Raw genomic sequence first — 21,525 nt, forward strand, 5'->3', positions numbered from 1 at the left:
ACCATTCCACACCATTTTCACTGGATTCCTTTTTGTTTACTTTTTTGATCTTGGGTAGGCCTTATGAATGATTGAATATCATTCACGTTGTGAGGCCACAAGGCGGGGCTCTCATGGAGTCATCAGGCGTCAATCGTGGGGATCGAACTCAATCTTGGAACCAACAAAAGTCTACTCACCAAGAGCTTGCCCATGATGCATTGGATGTGGGCGGCAATCTTCTTGCATGGATGATATGCACGCGATGCCTATGGTGCCTGAGTCTATAAACACCCAAATGAATGTGACTAGGCCATTCATGTAGTGGGCTAGAGAGAGAGAGCCGGCTCTGAAAACAAAACAAAACAAAACAGAACAAAACAGAAGAGTATCTATCCCAAAGAACTCAAGAAGAAGAAGAAGAAGAAGAACGCCCTCTTGCTTGCTGTCCTTCCTCGCCTCCATTCCTTGCTTTTCCCTTCTTTTGCTTCCCATTCAGCCAATGGCCATTTTGGGTCCTTCTCCCATCCCCCTCAAGCCTGCATGTATGCCTCCCGATGGCCTCCCCGAATCCGTTGAACCTCGTAACTTTCCTCGCCACCAGCTTGACCTTTTTTCATATCCTATCAGGGCAGTCTGTAGCTTGGGTTCTGTGACCATCGGAAAGGAAGGTGAGTGTTCGGATGCATAATTTATATAGATCTATCTTTCCTGCGCACGGTTATGCCACAACGTTTTGAATGGTTATGACGTGCCATGTCTCTTGTATTCAGAAACTTCGAATTTGGCACCCGAGTTATGGTGGGTCAACAGTTTCAAAAGAGTAAGTATGAGCACCTGATGTTTGGAAATCATGTGAATTTCCACATAACTAGATGCCGTTTACAGCTGGAGCCTTGCAACATGAGCGTCTTTGTTTGTTACAGAAGAGTTCAAAACACCCTGAATTTGTTGATTGTTCCGTAAAAGACGCGATGTTGATTGAGAGATGCGGCAACACTTCTTTGTTGGAATCAGAGCTATCCGCTTTGCAGCAGGAAGGTGACGTCCAAGCCTATCCTGGAGTAAGAGCAGGAGACAGCCGGAATGCTTATGCCATAAACTGCCTCAGGTATACAAAGTTTTGATCTATTGAGTACACCGGAAGCTTGTAATGTGCTACACGGGTCTTTTGCGGAAGCTCGTTAACAAAATTTCAAATTTGAGGTTGAGTGTTTCACTTAGTAAGTTGCTTTTGAATCACGGTGTATCGCTTCTACTTTTGATCTCGATCATGCAGGATTCCAGGAAATGATGGTTATTTTGGCTCTTGTGTCTTCTGGAGCTTACAGTACGATCTGTGATGTGGGGCGGCTCAATGATGCACTTCAAGCTGTTGGTAATATGGAGCAGCAAGGAATTCGTGCTCCATCAAATATTCTCTTTGGTCTGCTGCAGAGATGCATGAAAGAGGAGAACTTCGCAGCCGGGAGGGAGTTGCATTCTCTTATTATGAGAAAAGGATTAGAGTCAGACACCTTTTTGGGGAGCTGCCTCATCCGCATGTTTGCTATGTGTGAGAGTCTCTCAGAAGCAAAGGAAGTATTTAGCAAGCTTTCAAATCCAGACGTATTTTCATGGAGTGCAATCATTACTGCACATGCCAAACTTGGACAGGACGAGGAAGCTATCAAGCTGTATCATCAAATGCAAAAGTCTGCTGTGAAACCTGATGGTCATCTCTTTGTTGCAGTCCTGAAGTCGTGTGCGAGCACAGTGGCATTGGAACAGGGCAGGCGGATCCACTTCAACATAGTTGAAAGCGGATTGGAGTCAGATATATTTGTTGGCAATACCCTCATAGACATGTATGGCAAATGTGGGGGCATGCAAAATGCACAAACAGTGTTTGACAGGTTGCCGAAGCGAGATGTGGTTACATGGACTGCCTTGATTGCAGGGTATAGTGCACATGGGCAAAGTCAAGAGGCTCTTGTACTTTGCCAGCAGATGCAACATGAGGGTCTGCAACCTGACGTCACGACATTTGCTCTCCTCTTGAAAGTGTGTGCAAGCATAGCAGACATTGCACAGGGCAAACTGGTACATGGGCACCTAATTGAAAGTGGGCTCAAGTTTGATATATTTGTTGGCAGCACCCTCATTGATATGTACACGAAATGTGGTAGTCTTGAGAATGCGAGTATTGTGTTCAACAAATTACCAATGCATAACTTGGTCACATGGAGTGCTATGGTTGCAGGATTTGCCCAGCATGGCTTCGGTCAGGAGGCCCTCCAACTTTTCCAGCAAATGCAAGGGGTTGGCCTCAAGCCCGACAAGGTCCTGTGGGTTTCCTTATTGCAAGCATGTTCTAGTATAGCTGCTTTAGAGCAGGGCAAACAGATGCATATCCGCATAATTGAAAGTGGGTTTGAGCTCGATTTATTCGTTGGCAACATTCTTATTGACATGTACAGCAAATGTGGGAGCTTAGAGGATGCACACCTGGTGTTTGGAAGATTGCCAAAACACAACGTGATCACTTGGAGTGCATTGATAGACGGGTATGTCCAGCATGGTCAAGGTCAGGCTGCTCTCCAACTCTTCCCAAAAATGCAAAAGGCAGGCCTGGAGCCAAACCATGTTACATATGTCTGTCTTTTGAAGGCATGCTCAAATGTAGCTGCCCTAGAGCAGGGCAAGCAGATTCACTCACAGATTATTGAAGGTGGGTTCGAATCAGATTTGTTTGTTGGCAGCACCCTCATCGACATGTATTCCAAATGTGGGAGTCTTGCGGATGCATGCATGGTGTTTGACAGAATGCCAGTGCGAGATGTGGTGACATGGAGTGCATTGATTACAGGTTATGCCCAGCATAGCAATTATGTGATGGCATCACAATATTTTGAGGCCATGCAGCAAACAGGCCTGAAGCCAAATGCTGTTACTTTTCTTTCTATTCTATCAGCTTGCAGTCGTGTTGGCCTTGTGGATGAAGGACACAATCACTTTAGGAATATGAGAGATGAGCATGGCATTGACCCTAAGCTTGACCATTATAACACTATGGTTGATCTTCTTGGCCGGAGAGGTTTCTTGACAGAGGCAGAAGACTTACTTGAATCGCTTCCGTTTCAGGCCAATATTGTAGGGTGGACTTCTTTACTCGGTTCCTGCAGGACACAATGTGATGTGAGTCTTGCAACACGTTGCTTTGATCATTTTGTAACAGCGGAAGGTGGAAGTGCCTCAGGATATGTGCTTATGTCAAATATCTATTTGCATGCTGGTCTCAGGGCTGATGCTGAGAGAGTGGAAGATATGAGAAGATGTGCTAATATATGGAAGAAGCCCGCTAAGGCATTTATTGAAATTGATAGTGAAGTACATGATTTTAACGTTGGAGATAACACACACCCTCGAATAAATGATATTTATGAAAAGCTTAAAACTTTACGTGTGAAAATGAGGGAGCAAGGGTATGTGCCCCCGTTGGACTTAGTTCTGGAGTCCATGTCAGACAATGACAAGGAAGACACACTATGTGGACATTCTGAGAAATTAGCTATAGCCTTTGGGCTCATCGCTGCACCTCAAGGCATAACAATTCGTGTGGCAAAAAATCTTCGAATGTGCACTGACTGCCACAATGTTGCCAAGATGATATCAGATATTGAATTGCGAGAAATTGTAGTGACCGATGCGTTTTGTATCCATCATTTCAAGGAGGGGACATGCTGTTGTAAGGGACTGTACTAATAACAAAGTTCTTTGAAGAAGCACGTCTGTTGAATACTTTCACTTTCTTGGTCTAAGCGAAGAGGATAGCTGCTGAATGCAAGTGATTTCAAACCTCTGCAAAACCACATCTCTTGGATACAAACACGTACATATTTTTTACAATTATTTTCCTTGGCCGTGCTGCGCTGCACCTCAAGGCATAACAATTCGTGTGGCAAAAAATCTTTGAATGTGCACTGACTGCCACAATGTTGCCGAGATGATATCAGATATTGAATTGCGAGAAATTGTAGTGACCGATGCGTTTTGTATCCATCATTTCAAGGAGGGGACATGCTGTTGTAAGGGACTGTACTAATAACAAAGTTCTTTGAAGAAGCACGTCTGTTGAATACTTTCACTTTCTTGGTCTAAGCGAAGAGGATAGCTGCTGAATGCAAGTGATTTCAAACCTCTGCAAAACCACATCTCTTGGATACAAACACGTACATATTTTTTACAATTATTTTCCTTGGCCGTGCTGGAGACACTGAAAGTACTCATTGACACTGAAATGAGTTTTGGTGAGCATTTATTTTGAGGATGTTTCTTTAGTTTGCACAGTTGCTTATTCAAGTTGTGCATCTCTATTGTCGCTCTATCATTCAAAGCTTTCCTGAGCAGAAAGTTTCTCAGAAGTTGTGGGGAGATCTCAGTTCTATGTGCAGTTACACGGGTGGCAAACTGGCAGGCAAGTGGGCAGCATGGTGGGCTGCATGAAGGCAGCATCTAAGGGCTGCATGTGGGCAGCAGATCCACCCTGGATCTGGCTGTCAAATGTCCTCATCCATGTGGCATGAAAAGAGAGGACATGACACAATAGATTGGGTAGCAACAAAACCCCCCTTTCCCTCCACTTAGTGCCCTTCGTACCGGTGTATGAAGTGGCAGCAGGCTGAATGCTTGGATCCCTGCTGCAAACAGTGTATTACTCTGTCTAAAACGTCTCAAAGCTACCTCTTAGTAGCCCCATGAATCCCTCTCTCTGCGAGTCCCTCTTTCCGAGTTCCCTACTTCTTCAGCCTTCTTGCATAGCTTCTTGAGCTGATTTCAGCAGTTGGATTGTTGGAATATGAACGTCAATGCTCCACTTGTGAGCCACCAAATGAGAACAACTACAGGGCATGAGACCTGCAAGCATAGTCTTTTCCATACATTTCCATACGGCCTATGCATACTGGTATGGAAGTATGGAAAAATGCCCCTGGCTGAACCATAAGCTGCCCTAAAATTTTTCATACTTTCAAAACATAAGGTAAAGGAACTTTTATTAACAAGTTTCAAGTTTGAACTACTTGGGCATTCCAAAAATATATCTTAAACCAACAGTTACAGAATCTAGATTCACAAACATTGAAAGACTTGTCACTTCATGATACATCAGTCGCCGAATATATCAATGATCAAGGATTGAAGAGTCATGAGGCTTAAAACTTTAAAAGACGAGTCTAGGAAAGACTTCCATGGTTTTAACTTTCAACTTTCAAGCATTAAAGCTGGAAACTCTAAAAGCCTAGGCAAGAAAGAAATGAGGCTGCAAAAAAGGAATGAGGCTACAAAAGTCACTCTAGCTTCATTATGCTGGCTCTAGAGTCTCAATGGTCAACTTCTTCCTCTTCCTCTCCCTCATCATGATCACGATCATTATTATCATCAAAAACTTTTTTTTGCTTTTTTTTTTGGGGCTCTGGTCACGTATGAAATTTCATACGTCTGAAAAATTTCATACATCTTGTTTTCAGACATTTGCAAACGTTTGGTATCCATACCATACCTGTATGGAAAAAACCGTGTCTGCAAGATATTAAAGCAACAGATGACAGGCATGTGGGCAGCAGTAGAGGTTCCCACGTACACAGATCTGAATATCTATGGGCTATCACATAGATATAATGCCTGAAGGTCTTATGTACACCTGGGGAAGGCCTGGATAGATCCAACTAGAGGCTAGAAGCTCCATCTAAGGCTGCCATGGGCGCAGCAGCGTCGCTGTCAAAAGGGCAGTATGCGGAGCTGGCTGCAGGGTATCATGAAGTGCTGGTGCATGGGAGGATGCACAGCCATGCGGGCTACTGGAATGACCAGCAAGGTGGCATACATAGGCCCTTGGCTGGGTTTATTTGTGAGCCTAGCAAAGGGGCAAAAGAATGGAGACTGGGGGCTACATACTTGAGAATTAGTGTTACTATTCCAGTTGGGATGCATATGACAGTTGTCAAGTGCAGATCAACATTTTATCCAGAGATGGCCCTTAACTGATCTGAAACACGCATGAAGACTTCCTTTGGCTATCTTACTCCATGTGTATACTGCGTTTTGATTCGTTGCGGAAGGATGCTTGAGATACAGGATCAAACAATTGGGAGAACAAGACGGAACACAAATTACTGAAGGCATTTAAGCCTTCTCAACAAAATATTGCAAAATTGTAGGCAAAAACAAAGTTTGGGCCATGGCCATAGATGGTACTATTAGTGACTTCTATTTGATTCTGGATGAAAAGATGAGACATTTATCTTAGTGCCTAAATTCTCAATTAATGATGTCCAAAATTTGCTACAAAACTTGGAATCTTGGAGACACTATTATTTTTTGCAAGACATGATGTACAATTTCTTTCTCAATGAATGTGAGAGGCTTATTGAGCAAATAGAGCCTTTTTCATGGAATAAAGTATGCCTATTTGCTGAAGTAATCCACTATGGTCTGGATCATATAATTTTAACTTGCTATGGTAGGCATTTTTTTAACTCATTAACATCTGCTCCAAAGGCTGAGTAGGGATATGTAAAGGTATCATTAGTTTACGAAGGCATCAATAGTCTAGGAGTCTTTTCCTTTTAACTTTTTGACAAGTGATGCACTCTGTAACAAATCTAGCCGCATCATTCCTTAGGTTGGTCGATAAAATTCCCTTTGCTATCACTTACAAAGTACGATCACTCCTCTATGTCCCATATATGGTGGTTGATGCATTTCTTTCATTAGTTGTTGCCTAAAGGTTTGAGTGATGCATTTTCTATTTTCATAGAAAATATAGTTATCATTATAAGAATAGTTTGATATAGGATTCCAATTGTTATTCTCTTATATTAGAAAAGTTTGGATCTTCTTTTTAAGAATTCCTTGTTTTTTCAAATGGTTGAATCTCTAGAACAACTATATGATTAAGGATTGGTTTGTGCTTAAGACATCGGTAATAACATTTCCCTTACCCGATTGGTTGGAAGCTTTGCATAAATGATGGCTAACTCAACTTTATTTAATGCTTTGTTGATCTATGTTGATGAGAAATTTGACCTTCATTAGATAATGCTACCACATTCTTAGGGCATGCATAATAGTGATTAATTCATTATCATAGATGCACTATTTGTACTCCATTGGCCTTAATTCATTATCATAGATGCACCCCCCTCTGAGTGTCAAACCTTAACAACCCAATGAAGCAAAGTAAGATGGATCTCTTAGGAGTCATTGGCATAGAAAAATCATGCCATTTACATACTTTGTTCTATCATAGTTTACATTATCCACCCCATGAGATAAACAAGAGCCGTTACAGAAAAAGTACACTTGGTAATCCAAATTTCCATAACAAGAAGTATAGTTGAGTATTTGTATCTTGACCTTAACTAACAATTGACGGCGATCTAGATTTGCAACTTCATTTCTACTCTTTATATCTTGTCACTCGCTGCATGGATTGTACCCCTCAAAATTCATCTCTACCTTGCCACAATCTCCAAAGAAGAGATAGCCAAAATGGATAGTCCTTTGATAGTGGGATTCTCCAAAAATTGATGCAAATGGAAAGGTGACTATGAACAAGAACTATCCAGAATAGGAGAACCCTCAAAAACTCTAGTGCGAGCTTTGGGAACCAATGGCAGGACAATCAATTAAATAGGTGCCTCCAAAATGGTTGGCAGTAACCAAATGGAGTCATTACAATCAAAAAAACAGGAGCACTCTCAAAGGTCTAGAACCAGTTTTTGGGGGCAAGACAATCAACTCAATAGGTGCCTCTAAAATGGTTGGCAAAGAACCAAATGAAGCTGCCTACATCCAAAAGTGTGTATATTTGGTTGGTTATGTGTTGTTCCAGAGACAAAACCCACCATCTCTCAAATAACTTTTATTATTATGAGAACCATAGAGATGATCAAATGGAAAGGATTGGTTTTGCTTGAGCAATTTCTTTGTGGTTTTTCTTGACCAACTTCAAAAACTAATAAAACTTCACAATTTCCCAAGTACCAAACAAAACTCTTGCTTGTTCGCATTTTTTGGCCTCATCCAAATTATCTAGGATTTTTTGATAGATACAGGGAAGGTTAGATGGCGTTCCACTCCTCATGCGGTATTGAAATGGATCATACTCAATGGGAAATTTATGTATATCCAAAACCTTCTAGGGTTGGGATAAGAACTACAAGCAAAAATGTTGTTGGTAGTCCATCTTCACCAAATAATAATATATAACAAAATATAAAGCCTCATCTTGATTAAGAAATGTTGAGAAAGAATAATAACAAGAAAAAATAGGATCTCCTTGGAAAAGGAAATGGTCCTCACCTTGGAATTGGCACTTCATTTTTTGAGCCATGGTTCCTTCTCATGTGCTAAATTTGATGCATGTTTGTGCCCATTCCCTCTAAGACATGACATAAATGTGCCCTATGGACGGGTAAAAATATTATACGGATGAGGGCATTCTTGAGATTGGCATTCAAGCATCCAATGCTTTTAATTGATACTCTATGCAATCTCTATCGATCTCCAGGCTGCTGTAGTGTTAAAAGGAGTGGGTGTATGCCTTGTCCATGTTCCTAACTCTAGGTGGAATGTCCATTTCAGCGTACCTAGATAGATTGAAAATTTCACAAGGATCTTGCAGAAGACATGCAAGGAACTTATGCTATCAGTGTTTGCTTAACAATCCTCTGCTTGTACACTCTTAATGTAATGCTCCCTACTAACATCTAAGTGCTATTTAGCAAGCCCCTTCAAATAGCTACCATCCATTGCATTAGCAAGGGGAGGGGGGTTGTCTTGCTTGCAAAGATTCATGCCACAATGTAGGCCCTCAAAAATAGTGGACTTTGTCTAGGCACAGTCATAGGATGGTGGGAATGTGTAAGTGCTACTCAACACACCCCTTGAGATAGATACACAGTGTGGGCCTTCAAAAATAGTGGTCCTTGTCTAGGCATAGTCATACACCAGTGGGCATGTCTTTGTGGTACTCTACACACCCCTTAAGATAGCTACCACCCATTTCTTTGTTAAGAGGGAGGGTGTGGTGTTCGGCTTTTAAAGAGTGTTGCCACTCATGCCACAATGTAGGCCTTAAAAAATAGTGGCCATTTTCTAAGCACAGTCATACATGAATGAGCATGGCCTCCAAATTAAATGGAAGAAGCTCATAGTAAGCATTACTACTTGTGGCCAATTATATCAATTTTGAATGCATCAACTATGTACCAACCATCATGGACCATAAATAATGCTACACACTTCCTAGGTAGCTCACACATTGACAAGCATCATGTAATCTCAAGGGTTATTAAGAAATACAATGCACTTGGTATATCTCAAAGAACCCAAATTACATAACCTTGCAACAATATTAGTATACCACCCACTAATTATGAAATATAAACTACTCACAAATTAACCAAAAAATTAAAGTACTAGGCCAAAGCCAAACACACGAATTAATCAAACGAACTAGGTTAAACATAAATACGAAATTTTGAAATATAAGAAAAAAAATGGAAAAACATAGAAAAGAATGAAAATGATAGAGGGGAGGAAATTAAAAGTATAAGTCTTAGAATATAAGGAGAAATAGAAAAAGAAGAAAAGAAAAGAAAAGAAAGAGAGAGCAAGAAGCTTAAAATACAAATTACGAATGAATAATTAAAATGCTACATAGTCAATCACTATTTATCCTATTATGTGGAATGTATAGACAATACAACTACCACTAAAACATACCACAATGCATCACATCATGCTCAAGCTTTGGTTTTAGTGAGCTAAAGCATTTAAGCCGTCTATCATGAATAGCCTCAAAAGGCCTTAACGGTCTCTAATCACCAAACTCTTTTATGGATGAAGACCATAAGCTCCTATAGGAGTAGGCCCTAAACAAACTTTCTAGTTCCACACCTTTTCCTCATGATCTCTATCAACATCGCTTCTCTTCTCAATGTTGACTATCAAACAAATGCATGAAGAACATAAGAAAAAGGTTGGGAGATGCACACATGATCAAGAATTTAATTCACCAACCTTGTTGTTGAGCCAACCTGAGGTGTTTAGATTGACTAAGATTAGTGAGCATAAACAAGAGCAATGCCACACAAAGCAAGCAACCAAACGGACAAACATAAATTGAGGACACCATTTACTCTTTTTAGAATAGGAATCCAAACGGTAGAATAAGAATAGGGATGGCACAACAAGAATTTGAAGCACAAAATAGGAATTTGAAGTCATTCGGAAAGGTTGCCACAACAAGTGGTTTATGAAAAAGGGGGGCAGAAAAAGTGGAGCATGTCAAGGGAAGAAGAAGAAGAAGAAGAGATAAAGGGGAGGAAAAAGGTGGAGAATTTCAGTGGGATAGAAATAGAATACTCAAATGCTGCTGCATGCAAAAAAAAAGTGAACATAGCAATAAGTAAATACGTGATTTTTCTCTTTCAAAGGCAAACGATTACTAAGCCCTACCCCATTGGGGCCAAGCCAAAAACTTTAGCGTAGAATTTTTTGGCAGACTCATGTGATTCAAGGTTTGAGAAAATAGAGCCTCACGTCGATTACACAAAGACCACCTAAGTATGGGTAGATAGGGGCATTTGCTTGCATGGCAACCACATCTCCATAGCAATGACACGTTCCGAAAAAAGAGTGCCCATGGAATGGGCACCCACCATCCAGGCTAATCACCAACCCATGTCTGGCAAGAGGTTAGCAGCTAGATTCGAATATGTACCACTCTAAGACACGCCGGCATTTATTGGGTTGTGTAATGAATGCATTCCTTTTTGGCCTCCCATAGGTAGGCCTTAGTGAAGGTTGTGGTTTTGAGATGGGAAAAATAAAATCATTGTTGTTATTTATGCTCTCTTAAGTGTTAATTTGTGGTTGGTGCAATTGTAGAGTATTGACGATTTGGGGTCCCATTGTATGACTTTTGGGCCATTCTCAATTACTCCTCTTTGGAGACTGTTAATCTCCTTCTTCCTTTTCATAGTGAGGCCTCCAATTTTATGCTCTCTCAGAGCATTTAACCTAGGCACAGGCGGGCCTAATGAATGATAGATATATCATTCACCTTGTTTCCCTTCTATTGACACACTTTTCTAGCTTGGGCGGGCACTGAGGGGGTGTGTACCTCATGAGGGGGTGTGTACCTCACGTGCTTAACATCAAGCCGGTAAATTTTCAAATTGGGTGGTTGGCCAAAAAAGTGAACTTGATCGAGCTCGGAATCTATTGAATAGGTTGTAATGCTAGCCAATTTGCGGTAGGAATTTCAAATTTGCTTGTTTTATTGCCATTCAAGGCTGACCAAGCTTTTGTACACTACTGTGATTCCTCTGCAGTTATTGTTTACATGTGTGCACGATCATTTTTGTGGCAACTTGGAAGCAACAGTCCCATCGGTGGAGGCTAGCTGTATTGTGTTCGGCTTCTGTAACCTCAATATCCATGAAGGCTCAACGAAAATCATCTACCTCAGTAGCATTGCAGGAGTTGTAACAAAACAAGACAAACCTTCTTGATCAAGAAACAAGTGCAGTGACGCATTCCATGGAGTTACCAACTAGTCAATGATGTGGATGCTGTACAGCAATTTGCTTGGCCCTCGGAATTCTGGTCTATTCTGGCTGTTTTTAGGAGCCGGGTTCTTGCAGCACTTTGATGAACTCCCTTATGGTGGATGCCAGGCAGCTGCAGCAACAGGTCTGGTCTTAGTGGAACTTCAGTTTCTTTTAATTGATGTGTCTGAAGAGGGCAAGGTTAGTGATTTGTTCTGGATTTCTATATACAAGATGACGCTACTTGGATGTTAGTTTCTTGATGCAACGTGTAACACGTGAATTGTAGTACTATCCATGCATGGCTCCATCCGCTGCATTGCGAGATAAGACTTGTCGGTGGATATGGGCAGGGCTTTTAGGAAATTGGAGTTTGGACCCGCCATATTGCTACGCTAGATTATGTACCATTAGGCCAACCACTGAGGAATAACGTATACAAGTTTGTGCTTGTGTCTTTCTCAAGTCTTCACATATGCTTCCTTTTTTTGGTTAAAATACATCACGTTAGTGTGTATGGTTAAGCAGACCTGAGGTGAAGCACCCCTCATGTTGTCATGGTCCTGGTTTTTTGTGTCTAATTCTCGTCTTTGGCTTTTCTGAGGCATTATGTCAGGCAGTTGTTTCTGCTCTTGGAGCGCTCTTGGAGCATAGTGTCTCTGTTGACTATGAACTTTCAGCTCACTAGACGACAGGGACTGCAGCGTACTGTAGCCAATGAAGATGCATATGCGCTCATTTGGTTGGGGTCTCGCTATAAATGGCCTTTGTCATCCTCCAGTTAAGCAAGTGGATGTCCCTGTGTATTATTTCTGCCCAATAGGAATTTAAAGGTCCTTTGGTGCAAGTCCTGTTCTTTTGTTCTGCCAGTTTGTTTTGTTGTTTTTGTTGGGGCTCAGTACCCCCTGAAACTCACCCCCTCTTTGGATTCTGAAGGTATTGTGCCGCTTGCTAGACTTGCTCGGTACCAGTTGCTTGACAGCCTTTGAACTTTCTCAGAGCAATTGACTTCTTAGTTAATCTGTCCTACTTGATCGTTGATGGAAGTCTCAAAGTATTTGGCCCTGTGAAATTAGCCAGAAAAGAGATCAGAATTAACCAATTATAAAGGAACGAAACCATAGAATCTTGCCTCCTAGGGGAAGGCAGCCATGCTTGCCTTGTAGGCAAGGTTTGCAAATGTCAGTGGAATCCTAAACAGTCATTAGCTGATCAACCATGTTAAATCTCTCTGCATCTAAGCTAGAGAACTCAAACTTAGATGCTGATGTCTTTTGTCCAAGGGTGTGTTTTACAGCAATGTGCTGGACCTGGTGTTTGCCTCAGCCACAAGCGTTGTATCCTGCCTTGCATTTACATTGTCGTTTTAAGATTTAATGATGAAAGTCTTATACTTTGGCGTGGTACTAACTGAAAGCAGATTTGGTTCATACCACAGCGATGTTTTCTTGCCTTTCTTTGAGCACCTTGAGTTGTTGAGTAACTGTGACAGGTGTTGGGATTCACTGTTTCCATGGCACTCCTTTTGGGCATGTCCTTCGTTCGGTCGCTCCTCAATCCAGACAAAGACAGTTCCGTCGCACAATGTTGCTCTACGGTCTAATGTCGTATTGGGCTTCTTCTACTCTTCTAGGTGGAGTTATTGGATTACTTCCCATTGCAGTTCTTTGGTGTAGTGCTCCATCTTCATGCAGCAGAAACACTTGACGTTGTCGTCATGGCATCTTGACTGCCAAAGAATCACTCTTTGAAAATTGCATCTTGGGTCCATCCCTCTTGGGATTCTTTAATGAAGGCGAAAATTATGTTAAGTTAGTGGGGGTTAACAATAGGGGTATAATTAGCTTGAGCAGGCTACATGGGGGGTGGGCTATAAAAGGCCTAGTCTTCTCATCAAGTCTCATATATTGATTTTTGACTCCTTATTCCCTAAAATACTTAGAGCTCCTGCCTTCCCCTTTCAGCCTCAACGTCCATTCCTCTCTCTCAGTACCTTCTTCCCTCCCCTCACTTCCCCTATGTTCCCTTCCACTACTCTATTCCCCTCTTCCTTACGTTGGTATCAAAGAGTTGTTGGAATCTAGGGATCACCTCCCCACCTGTGATCCCCAATATGAAGAGGACATGGGGAGGATGACGAACCATGGGATGGGAACAAGGGGCATACGATGGAGCCGCCATATGGGTAGCAAGCTGGGTGCCACATGGGGCAGCATGCATCATTTCTTCTTGGATTGCTTTTATGACAGCCATGTCAGCCACCCTGTCCAGCACATAGAGCTGGTATTAAGCCCTGGCATAGGGCTGGCATTAGCCCAGCCATGAGGTCTTCCAGTGGGCCAATGAGTTGGGAAGGACCAGCAGAACAGGCAGAAGCAAGAGGACTTTTAGCAACCTGTCAGTCAGCAGGGCTGCATGCAGGTGTTTACAGACCAGGTCGGCAGTATATATATATATATATATATATTCTTTTTCTGAGTGTGTGCTATCCAGTCTGAAGTGCCTTTTACTTACATGCATGCACACAGAGTGAGTTGTCGTCTCATGTAAAGTTGTATGCTCTCCTGGCGGTTTCATGGTAGATACCAGGCTACCATATAGTTTGCAGCTTTCCATGCCCCTCCAGGTGTAACCATCTATTCGTGGATGGCCTAACGGCATGCAGGGCACATGAGCACCATTGGCCTAGTTACCTTGCCAATCGCCTTGCCTTGTGAGGCAATGGCTTCACATCGTAATTTGTAATCCTTCTCCTAGCCTTTTGGCTCGCAATGTCCACAACATGATGCCTTTGGCAGGATCATGGAGCAAGGGACTGACGCCCTCCCCATCACAAAGCAACAGAATCGCCTGGGTGGCCAACTAGATATTAGTGATATGTTATCCAATGCTTTACGGGCATATTATGTTTGACCCGAGGAATCACAAATGAGATGCGATTTCGCCACTCTATGAGCCTAAGAGAGATCAGGGTTGTAGTTTTGGAGTGGGTTAGACCTAGTACTATGTTGCCAAAGATGTAAAGGACAAGCTCATGGTGCATTAGTTCAAAGGGGACATTGGAGCCCCTCGTGAGCTAAATGAATGTCTTATGAAGTTGGAAGACTACCTCCGCTTCTATCCGAAGGGGAGGGTTGTAACAGCCCCAATTGTGTACGTATCCTTAAAGGTGAAATGTGAATGGGAATCCCATTCAGTTGAGATGATATTTGGGCCTTGTCATGTTCTACAGGTGATTCGTATGCCATTTTGTAAAAAGGACAGCTCTTTTGTTAGATCTCCTAAACAAAGATGCCACCTTATGGACAAAGGAAGCACTAATCAGGGTTAAAGTTATGAAATCTGCTTTGATTGATACAAAGTGTTGCCAAACTTTTCATGATCTTTCATTGTGGAAGCAGTTCCAGATTGGGGGTTGCTTTAAGGCGGAGCAATTCTGAGCAGGGGATGATAGCTTTTGAAAGCATAAAGTTTGAAGGACAAAGAGATCACCTACCTTGTCTTTGACCAGGAAATGTTGGCAATCCCACTTATCTTCAAAAGATGGCATCGCCACCCGTATGGAAGATCAAAGTCAAGGTAGACCATCGGATGTCATGTTATTTTCTTACATGGAACAACTTGCAAGCCAAGCAAAAGAGGTGGTTGGCTTTAATGCAACTGTACGACTTTGACCGTGAATACAAGGACGAAGAAAATGTGATTGCAGATGCCTTGTCCAGACTGTGGGCTTGGTGTTCTATCTCCACTGTCTACTAGGATTGGTACATCGAATTCAGGAGGAGCTTATGCAGATGTGAGGGAAGCGGCCATATTGCAAGACCTAAAGCATGCCAAAATCATCGTGAATTTAAGTTGCATAATGGCTTATTGTGGTTTCATCACAGGATTTATTTGGTTCAAGACTCATGGTATTATCATGTTAGTTTTTGAGGGAAATGTGTTCATCTCCTAGGGCAAGACAAACATGCATCATAAAGCTTACGAACGGATCAAAAACAGTTTTCATTGGGAAGGTATTTGGGGAGATGTAGTGAAGTCTGTCATAGCATACTTGCCATGCTAGCAGAACAACATGGGCAATAAGCTACCCACTGGTTTGTTGCAGCCATTGCACATTCTAGAAGGCAAGGGGACGTATATCGCCATGGATTTTATTACAAGGCTGCCTTCGACAGAGAGGGGATGGGACAGCATGTATGTGCTGGTCGACAGGCTTACCAAACAAGTCCACTTTATCCATGCCAAGACATGGTATTCAGCATCTCACCTAGCAGTTATTTAAGCACCATAGGTTTCCTCAAGAGATTATCGCTGACAAAGCTGCAAAATTTACAGGTCTTTTTCTATGGGAAGTATTTACAGCAGTGGGCACCATATACTCACTCCCAATGCAGCATATCACCCTAAGACTGATGGTGAGTGTGAGAGGGTGAACAAATAGGTGGAGGCATATTTTAGGTTGGACTTTCTGAAATTTGTTACACCACCACCAAACATTTGTCAATGGGATGAGCTATAGCAGATCATTTGGAGAGTTGGGGAGGTAGCATATAAGCTCAGCAACCACTTAGCTCAGAAATTCATTGTCAGAATGTGCAAGTATTTCTTGAGCTCCCACCCATGGATGAGGAGCGCTGTATCCTCTATTTTTTTATCATGGGCTTTAGAGATCATGTCCCTTGTACCCAAAATGGAGGCTTTCTGTTGCAACTCCTCATAATTGTAAAAGCATAGTCTTTTCAGATAATCAGCAAAGAAAGTTCTCATTATGACTAGCAACACATGTTTTGCGAGCATTTCATGCCCCTACCGACAAACATTGAAGAGGTAGTCCTTTTCAATCCAAAGGAATTGGCCGCTACCATTCAGCTTACACTTGTGAAGTCTTCCACTAGACAGACGAGAACGTGGCAGAGATTTGCTAGAAGTTTGGAATGATGATAAACTCACCTAGAATAAATGTGGGTTTCCTAGAACAGCCTGTCGAATGCTGCGTGAGTGAGCCACTTCAGAGATTGGAAGGTCTTAAGATTGATCTCATTCCAGGTATTTCTCCCTTTGATTGGCCATGAGCAAGGCATGGCAGGGAGAAATCCATAGATTATTGGATCCTATTCCTTTCTCCTTTTGATTGGCCACCTTATCGGGCGAGCAAGGCACGGCAGCGGGAAAGTCATAGATGATCATTGGATCATGGATCGATAAGCCGTTCTCCATTTTGTTCCCTGCTATTGTTTTCAGCCATGAAGGATTTTTCTTGGAGAATGTGTGGTGACTGCAGATCTTTTTTTCCTTGCAATAGAGTCCTATTCAATACAGGGAAAATGGGAAATTGCCAAAATAAGCTGAACCTCCTGGGTAGGGAAGATCTGTCATTTAGAAACTCAAACTTAGTCTGGTCTTGGAGCGACATTTGTAGCTTGTTCTTTAAAGCCTTGGGTAGAAGTAGGCTAGCTACAATTTTGGCTTGAAGTAACATTAGCTAACCCACAAGGGCCAGTGCGAATTTTGCAACTTTATAGACAGTTCTCCAAATTTTGATTATTTGACGAGCTAGTACTATCAACATTTATTTGTTCTTTTTTGTTAACTTGCAGCTCCATATTAGTGTCTAAGGAATGTGTGAGGTTCAACATGTCGTCCGTTTATGGTAGCTCATATCAATTTCTTCAGGAAGTCCAACCTGGGTATTTACTCTTGTTGTTACTCAGTTCCTTCACTGCTTTCTGTGGGGGAGATCTCTGCAGGGAGTGTCCAATGACAGCTGTTTTCGTCCTTCTGTGTCCTCACAAGGTTTGTGGAAACTGTGCAAGAACGGACAGTTTGATGAGGCAATTCAGGCAGTTCACTTCCTGAGCCAGCAAGGACTTGGTATTTCCACTGGGATTTTCTACTATCTTCTGCAAGCCTGTACAAGGAACAAAAATTTGGCATTAGGAAGAAAGGTACATTCCCTTATTGTAAGAGGTGGATATGGGTCAAATGCTTTTTTGGGGAGCCATCTGGTGCGCATGTTTGCTTTGTGTGGAAGTCTGGTGGAAGCAGACCAAGTGTTTGGTAAATTACAAAATCCCAGTGTGTTTTCTTGGAGTGCAATTATCTCTGCACATGCAAAGCTTGGAGGAGGTGAGCAGGCTCTCAAACTATACACCCAGATGCAAGAGTCATCTGTGAATCCAGGTGAATATGTTTTCAGTGCTGCCCTTCAGGCTTGTTCTAGCATAGCAGCTCTAGATCAGGGAAAACTAATTCATTCCCATGTCATTGAAAGTGGATTTGAGTCTGATTTATTCATTGGGAACACCCTTATCAACATGTATGCAAAATGTGGGAGTCTTGAAGATGCACATAGTGTGTTTAACAAACTGGAAAAGCGAAATGTAGTGACATGGAGTTCAATTATTACTGGATGTACCTACTATGGGCATTGCCAGGAAGCTCTTCAACTGTTTAACCTAATGCAACAAGGGGGCATGGAGCCAAACGTTGTCACATTTGTGAGCATTTTGAAAGCGTGTTCCAGCATAGCATGCCTAGAGCGAGGCAGGATGATTCATTTTCTTATCATGAAAAGTGGTTGTGACATGGATTTACTTGTTGGTAACACTCTTATTGACATGTATGCCAAATGTGGGAGCTTGGAGGATGCATGCAGCGTTTTTTGCAACATCCCTAACAGGAGCGTGGTAACATGGAGTGCAATGATTGCTGCCTTTGCCCAGCATGAGCATAGTCAGGAGGCACTTGGACATTTTTGGGAAATGCTATATGTAGGCATGGAACCAGACAATGTCACGTTTGTCAGCATCCTGAAAGCTTTCTCTAACACAGCAATTTTGTGTCAAGGCAAGCTATTTCATGGCCTCATAGTTGAAAAGGGCTATGAGCTGGATGCTTTTATTGGAAGTTCCCTCATTGACATGTATTTCAAATGTTCCAGCCTTGAGGATGCCTGCAAGGTGTTTGAAACTCTGCCAAAAGAAACTGTTGCACCTTGGAATACAATTATAGCAGGATATACACAATCTGGACATAGTGATGAGGCTGTTCATTATTTTCTGCTCATGCAACAAAAGGGTGTGGAGCCAGACAGCATAACATGTGCCAGCGTCCTGAAAGCTTGTTGTTCTATGTCTTCCCTAGCTCAGGGGAAGCAGATTCATGCCAAAATTATTGCAATGGGTTTTCAATTAAATGCATTTGTGGGGAATACTCTCGTTGACATGTATGCAAAGGGTGGGAATCTTGACACTGCTCGTAGGTTGTTTGATGAATTACAAAAGCGGGATGTGGTAACATGGAGTGCAATGATAGCAGGATATGTGCAGCATGGGCATGGTCATGAGGCTCTCCAACTTTTCATGGAAATGCAGTCGGATGGCATAGAACCAGATCATGTCACATTCCTTTGCATCCTGAAAGCATGTGCAAGCATGTCAGCTCTTAGTCAGGGTAGGGTAATTCATGCCAACATCATTGAAAGAGGTTGGGAGACGAATGTTCTGATCGGAAACACTCTTCTCGATATGTATGCAAAATGTGGAAGCTTGGAAGATGCTTTTATTGTTTTTGACAATGTCTCACAGAAAACTGTGGCGACATGGAATGCACTAATAGCAGGATATGCCCAGCATAGTGATTATAAGCTGGCACTGCGGTCTTTTGAGGACATGCAAATGGAAGGACTCAAGCCAAATGAAGTGACATTTATTTGTCTTCTCTCAGTGTGCAGTCAGCTGAGCCTAGTACAGGAAGGTTGTTACCATTTTATGTCCATGAACAAAAATCACGGCATTATGCCAAGCTTTGTTCACTATGTCTGTCTGATTGAACTTCTTGGCCGTGCAGGATGCTTGATAGAGGCAAGTGACTTACTTCTTACCTTTCCATTTGGACCAACTATTATCACTTGGACATCTTTGCTGAGTCACTGCAAATCATACGGTAATATGAAGCTTGGAAGGCATTGTTTTGATTCGGCTGTTACATTGGACTTTGAATTTGCTTCTGGGTATATGATTATGTCAAGCATATATGCCGATGCTGGCATGTCAGAGGATGCAGACAATGTGCAAGGACTGAGAAAGCATGCAAAAGCATGGAAAAAGCCAGGGAAATCTTTTATTGAGGTGAAGGATGAGGTGCATAATTTTGTTGTGCGTGATGAAGGCCACCAGAAAGCTTATTACATATATGGAAAGCTCAATACATTAAGTAGACAAACAAAAAGGGAGGGATATGTGCCATGTCTGGATTTGGTGCTGCATGCAACGACAGATGAGGAAGATAGAGTGCCTTCTGCAGACTGAGTTAGCCTTTTCTTGTGGGATCACCATTACACCTTGTGGCACACCTTACAAGTTGCTAAAATATAGGATATTGACCACTTAATGCTGAAATTTACTAACCGTTAAGAGGAGATGCATAAATAGTCATCACCATCTTCTTTATGACGGAGTGCTACATGGATGATGTTTTAAAATGAAGGAAAATGGGGCCTGACACTTCTTCAAGGGTGCTTCAAAATGACCAATGAAGGGAAGGAGGCAGGAGCCCCTTTATATAGGAGCAAGGGAAGTGCTCTAAACAAGCCAACCCCTCACTCTTACTATTGGATAGGTGGGGCTATTATGCTGGTACTGAAAGTAAGCACCTTGGTGGTTCCTCATTTTGCCCCTGTAATGGGCCAACAAGTCTAGCTCCTCGCCTCGAGCTCTGCTGAGCGAGCTGAGTAGATGGACGGCTAGGACCATGGGGTGTTGATCTGGGGTTGATGCAACTGGAGTTTGTGCAAAATGATGTTTTGGGAGAGTGCAGAACGATTCAAGAGGGACCAAACACGAATTTCTGCTAAAATGCAGTGTGTACGCAAAAGGGGCACAGTCAAAACTGTATGGAACAAGCTGTAGAATGTATGGTCAATCCATACACATCGTACAGCACAACTGGAGTTGGTGCAAAATGGTGTTTCAGAGTGTAGAGTGCACCTGTATCTAACGGATGATGCATGTGACAAACAAATTCAAGGTACGTAAGTTGTTAAACTCTCAACACTAGCAGTATCCATCCTATTAAGGGCCCTAGAAATTGGATGAGACCTTGGTGTTACTTTATAGTTTGCTGATCATTGAGAACTTTAGAATTTTGATGACAAGTAATGTTGGGTTTCTTTTGCAGGTTTAGGATGTAAATGTACCATTCGTGGTGTGTGAGGGTGGATACACATATGTATTGAATGTGAACATGCATTTACATATGGGTGCATGCACATGCACACAATACAGATAGTGGTTATGGCAGCCATGGCAATGGTTGTCTTTGTCAAAAATTTGTACTCCTCCCAAGAAATAAAGAGAAATGTTTTACTGACCTTGGTCAAAGAAAGTTAACTTTGGTTAACTAGAACAAGTTTCACTTTTCTTTGCATTGGTTAAAAGAACGCTGTGGGGACGCCACAAGGGACTAGGATCAGTTCGAAGAACTAGAATGCATGCATTTGGCTAACCTCTAATGGGTGAAAGTGTTGGATATTGTTTGTGCAAGGTGCAAGACTTTGGAGAGTGCTTAATTCCCCCATCTTTTAAGGGGAAAAGCACAAGACAAGTGGCGCCTCATATAATGAAAGGCCCATTTGAGTTGAAAGCAGGAGAAAGCGCTTGCTTTAGAGAAAGCCTAGCTTTGTAGAGAAAATCACCTATTCTAGGCAAGAAAAGTATTTTGTGCTTTCTAGTTGGCTGGCCTAGTCTATATATTAAGGGCTTCTAGGCTCCCAGTTGTATCGAGAATTGTACCCAGACTCTGCTCCCTTGTGAGCCACTTTGTACAAAGAGATTCCTATTGCAATAAAGACCTTGGGGGGGGGGGCAATCCTTGTTTATGGTCCCTAGTGCTGTGTTCTTCTCCTCTCTTTTTCTCTCCTATATTGTCTCTCTAGAGCAATTTACTT

At 42.2% G+C, this 21,525-nt stretch overlaps 2 protein-coding genes across 4 annotated transcripts; both read left to right on the plus strand.

The window, feature by feature from the left end:
• The first annotated feature begins 318 nt into the window (after positions 1 to 318).
• Positions 319 to 3,870, plus strand: LOC147892003 (pentatricopeptide repeat-containing protein At3g26782, mitochondrial-like). 3 transcript variants are annotated; one of them, XM_087388969.1, is made up of 4 exons: positions 319 to 650; positions 753 to 802; positions 906 to 1,090; positions 1,311 to 3,870. In XM_087388969.1, the coding sequence occupies exons 1-4, from the start codon at positions 482 to 484 to the stop codon at positions 3,721 to 3,723; spliced, it is 2,817 nt and encodes a 938-aa protein (XP_087245095.1). In that variant the 5' UTR covers positions 319 to 481; the 3' UTR covers positions 3,724 to 3,870. The 3 variants fall into 3 exon arrangements, with proteins under 3 accessions (XP_087245095.1, XP_087245096.1, XP_087245097.1); XM_087388970.1 differs by having other exon boundaries at positions 909 to 1,090; XM_087388971.1 differs by lacking the exons at positions 319 to 650; positions 753 to 802 and having other exon boundaries at positions 955 to 1,090; positions 1,259 to 3,870.
• A 7,464-nt stretch (positions 3,871 to 11,334) lies between these two features.
• Positions 11,335 to 20,565, plus strand: LOC147892004 (pentatricopeptide repeat-containing protein At4g39530-like). Its single transcript, XM_087389030.1, has 3 exons — positions 11,335 to 11,721; positions 17,327 to 19,334; positions 19,428 to 20,565. The coding sequence occupies exons 1-3, from the start codon at positions 11,680 to 11,682 to the stop codon at positions 19,886 to 19,888; spliced, it is 2,511 nt and encodes an 836-aa protein (XP_087245156.1). The 5' UTR covers positions 11,335 to 11,679; the 3' UTR covers positions 19,889 to 20,565.
• The last annotated feature ends 960 nt before the right edge of the window (positions 20,566 to 21,525 follow it).

The sequence above is a fragment of the Dipteris shenzhenensis genome, chromosome 17, assembly GCF_047967505.1.
Source record: "Dipteris shenzhenensis isolate YYH24624 ecotype China chromosome 17, Dip_SZ_1.0, whole genome shotgun sequence".
Taxonomy (NCBI): domain Eukaryota; kingdom Viridiplantae; phylum Streptophyta; class Polypodiopsida; order Gleicheniales; family Dipteridaceae; genus Dipteris; species Dipteris shenzhenensis.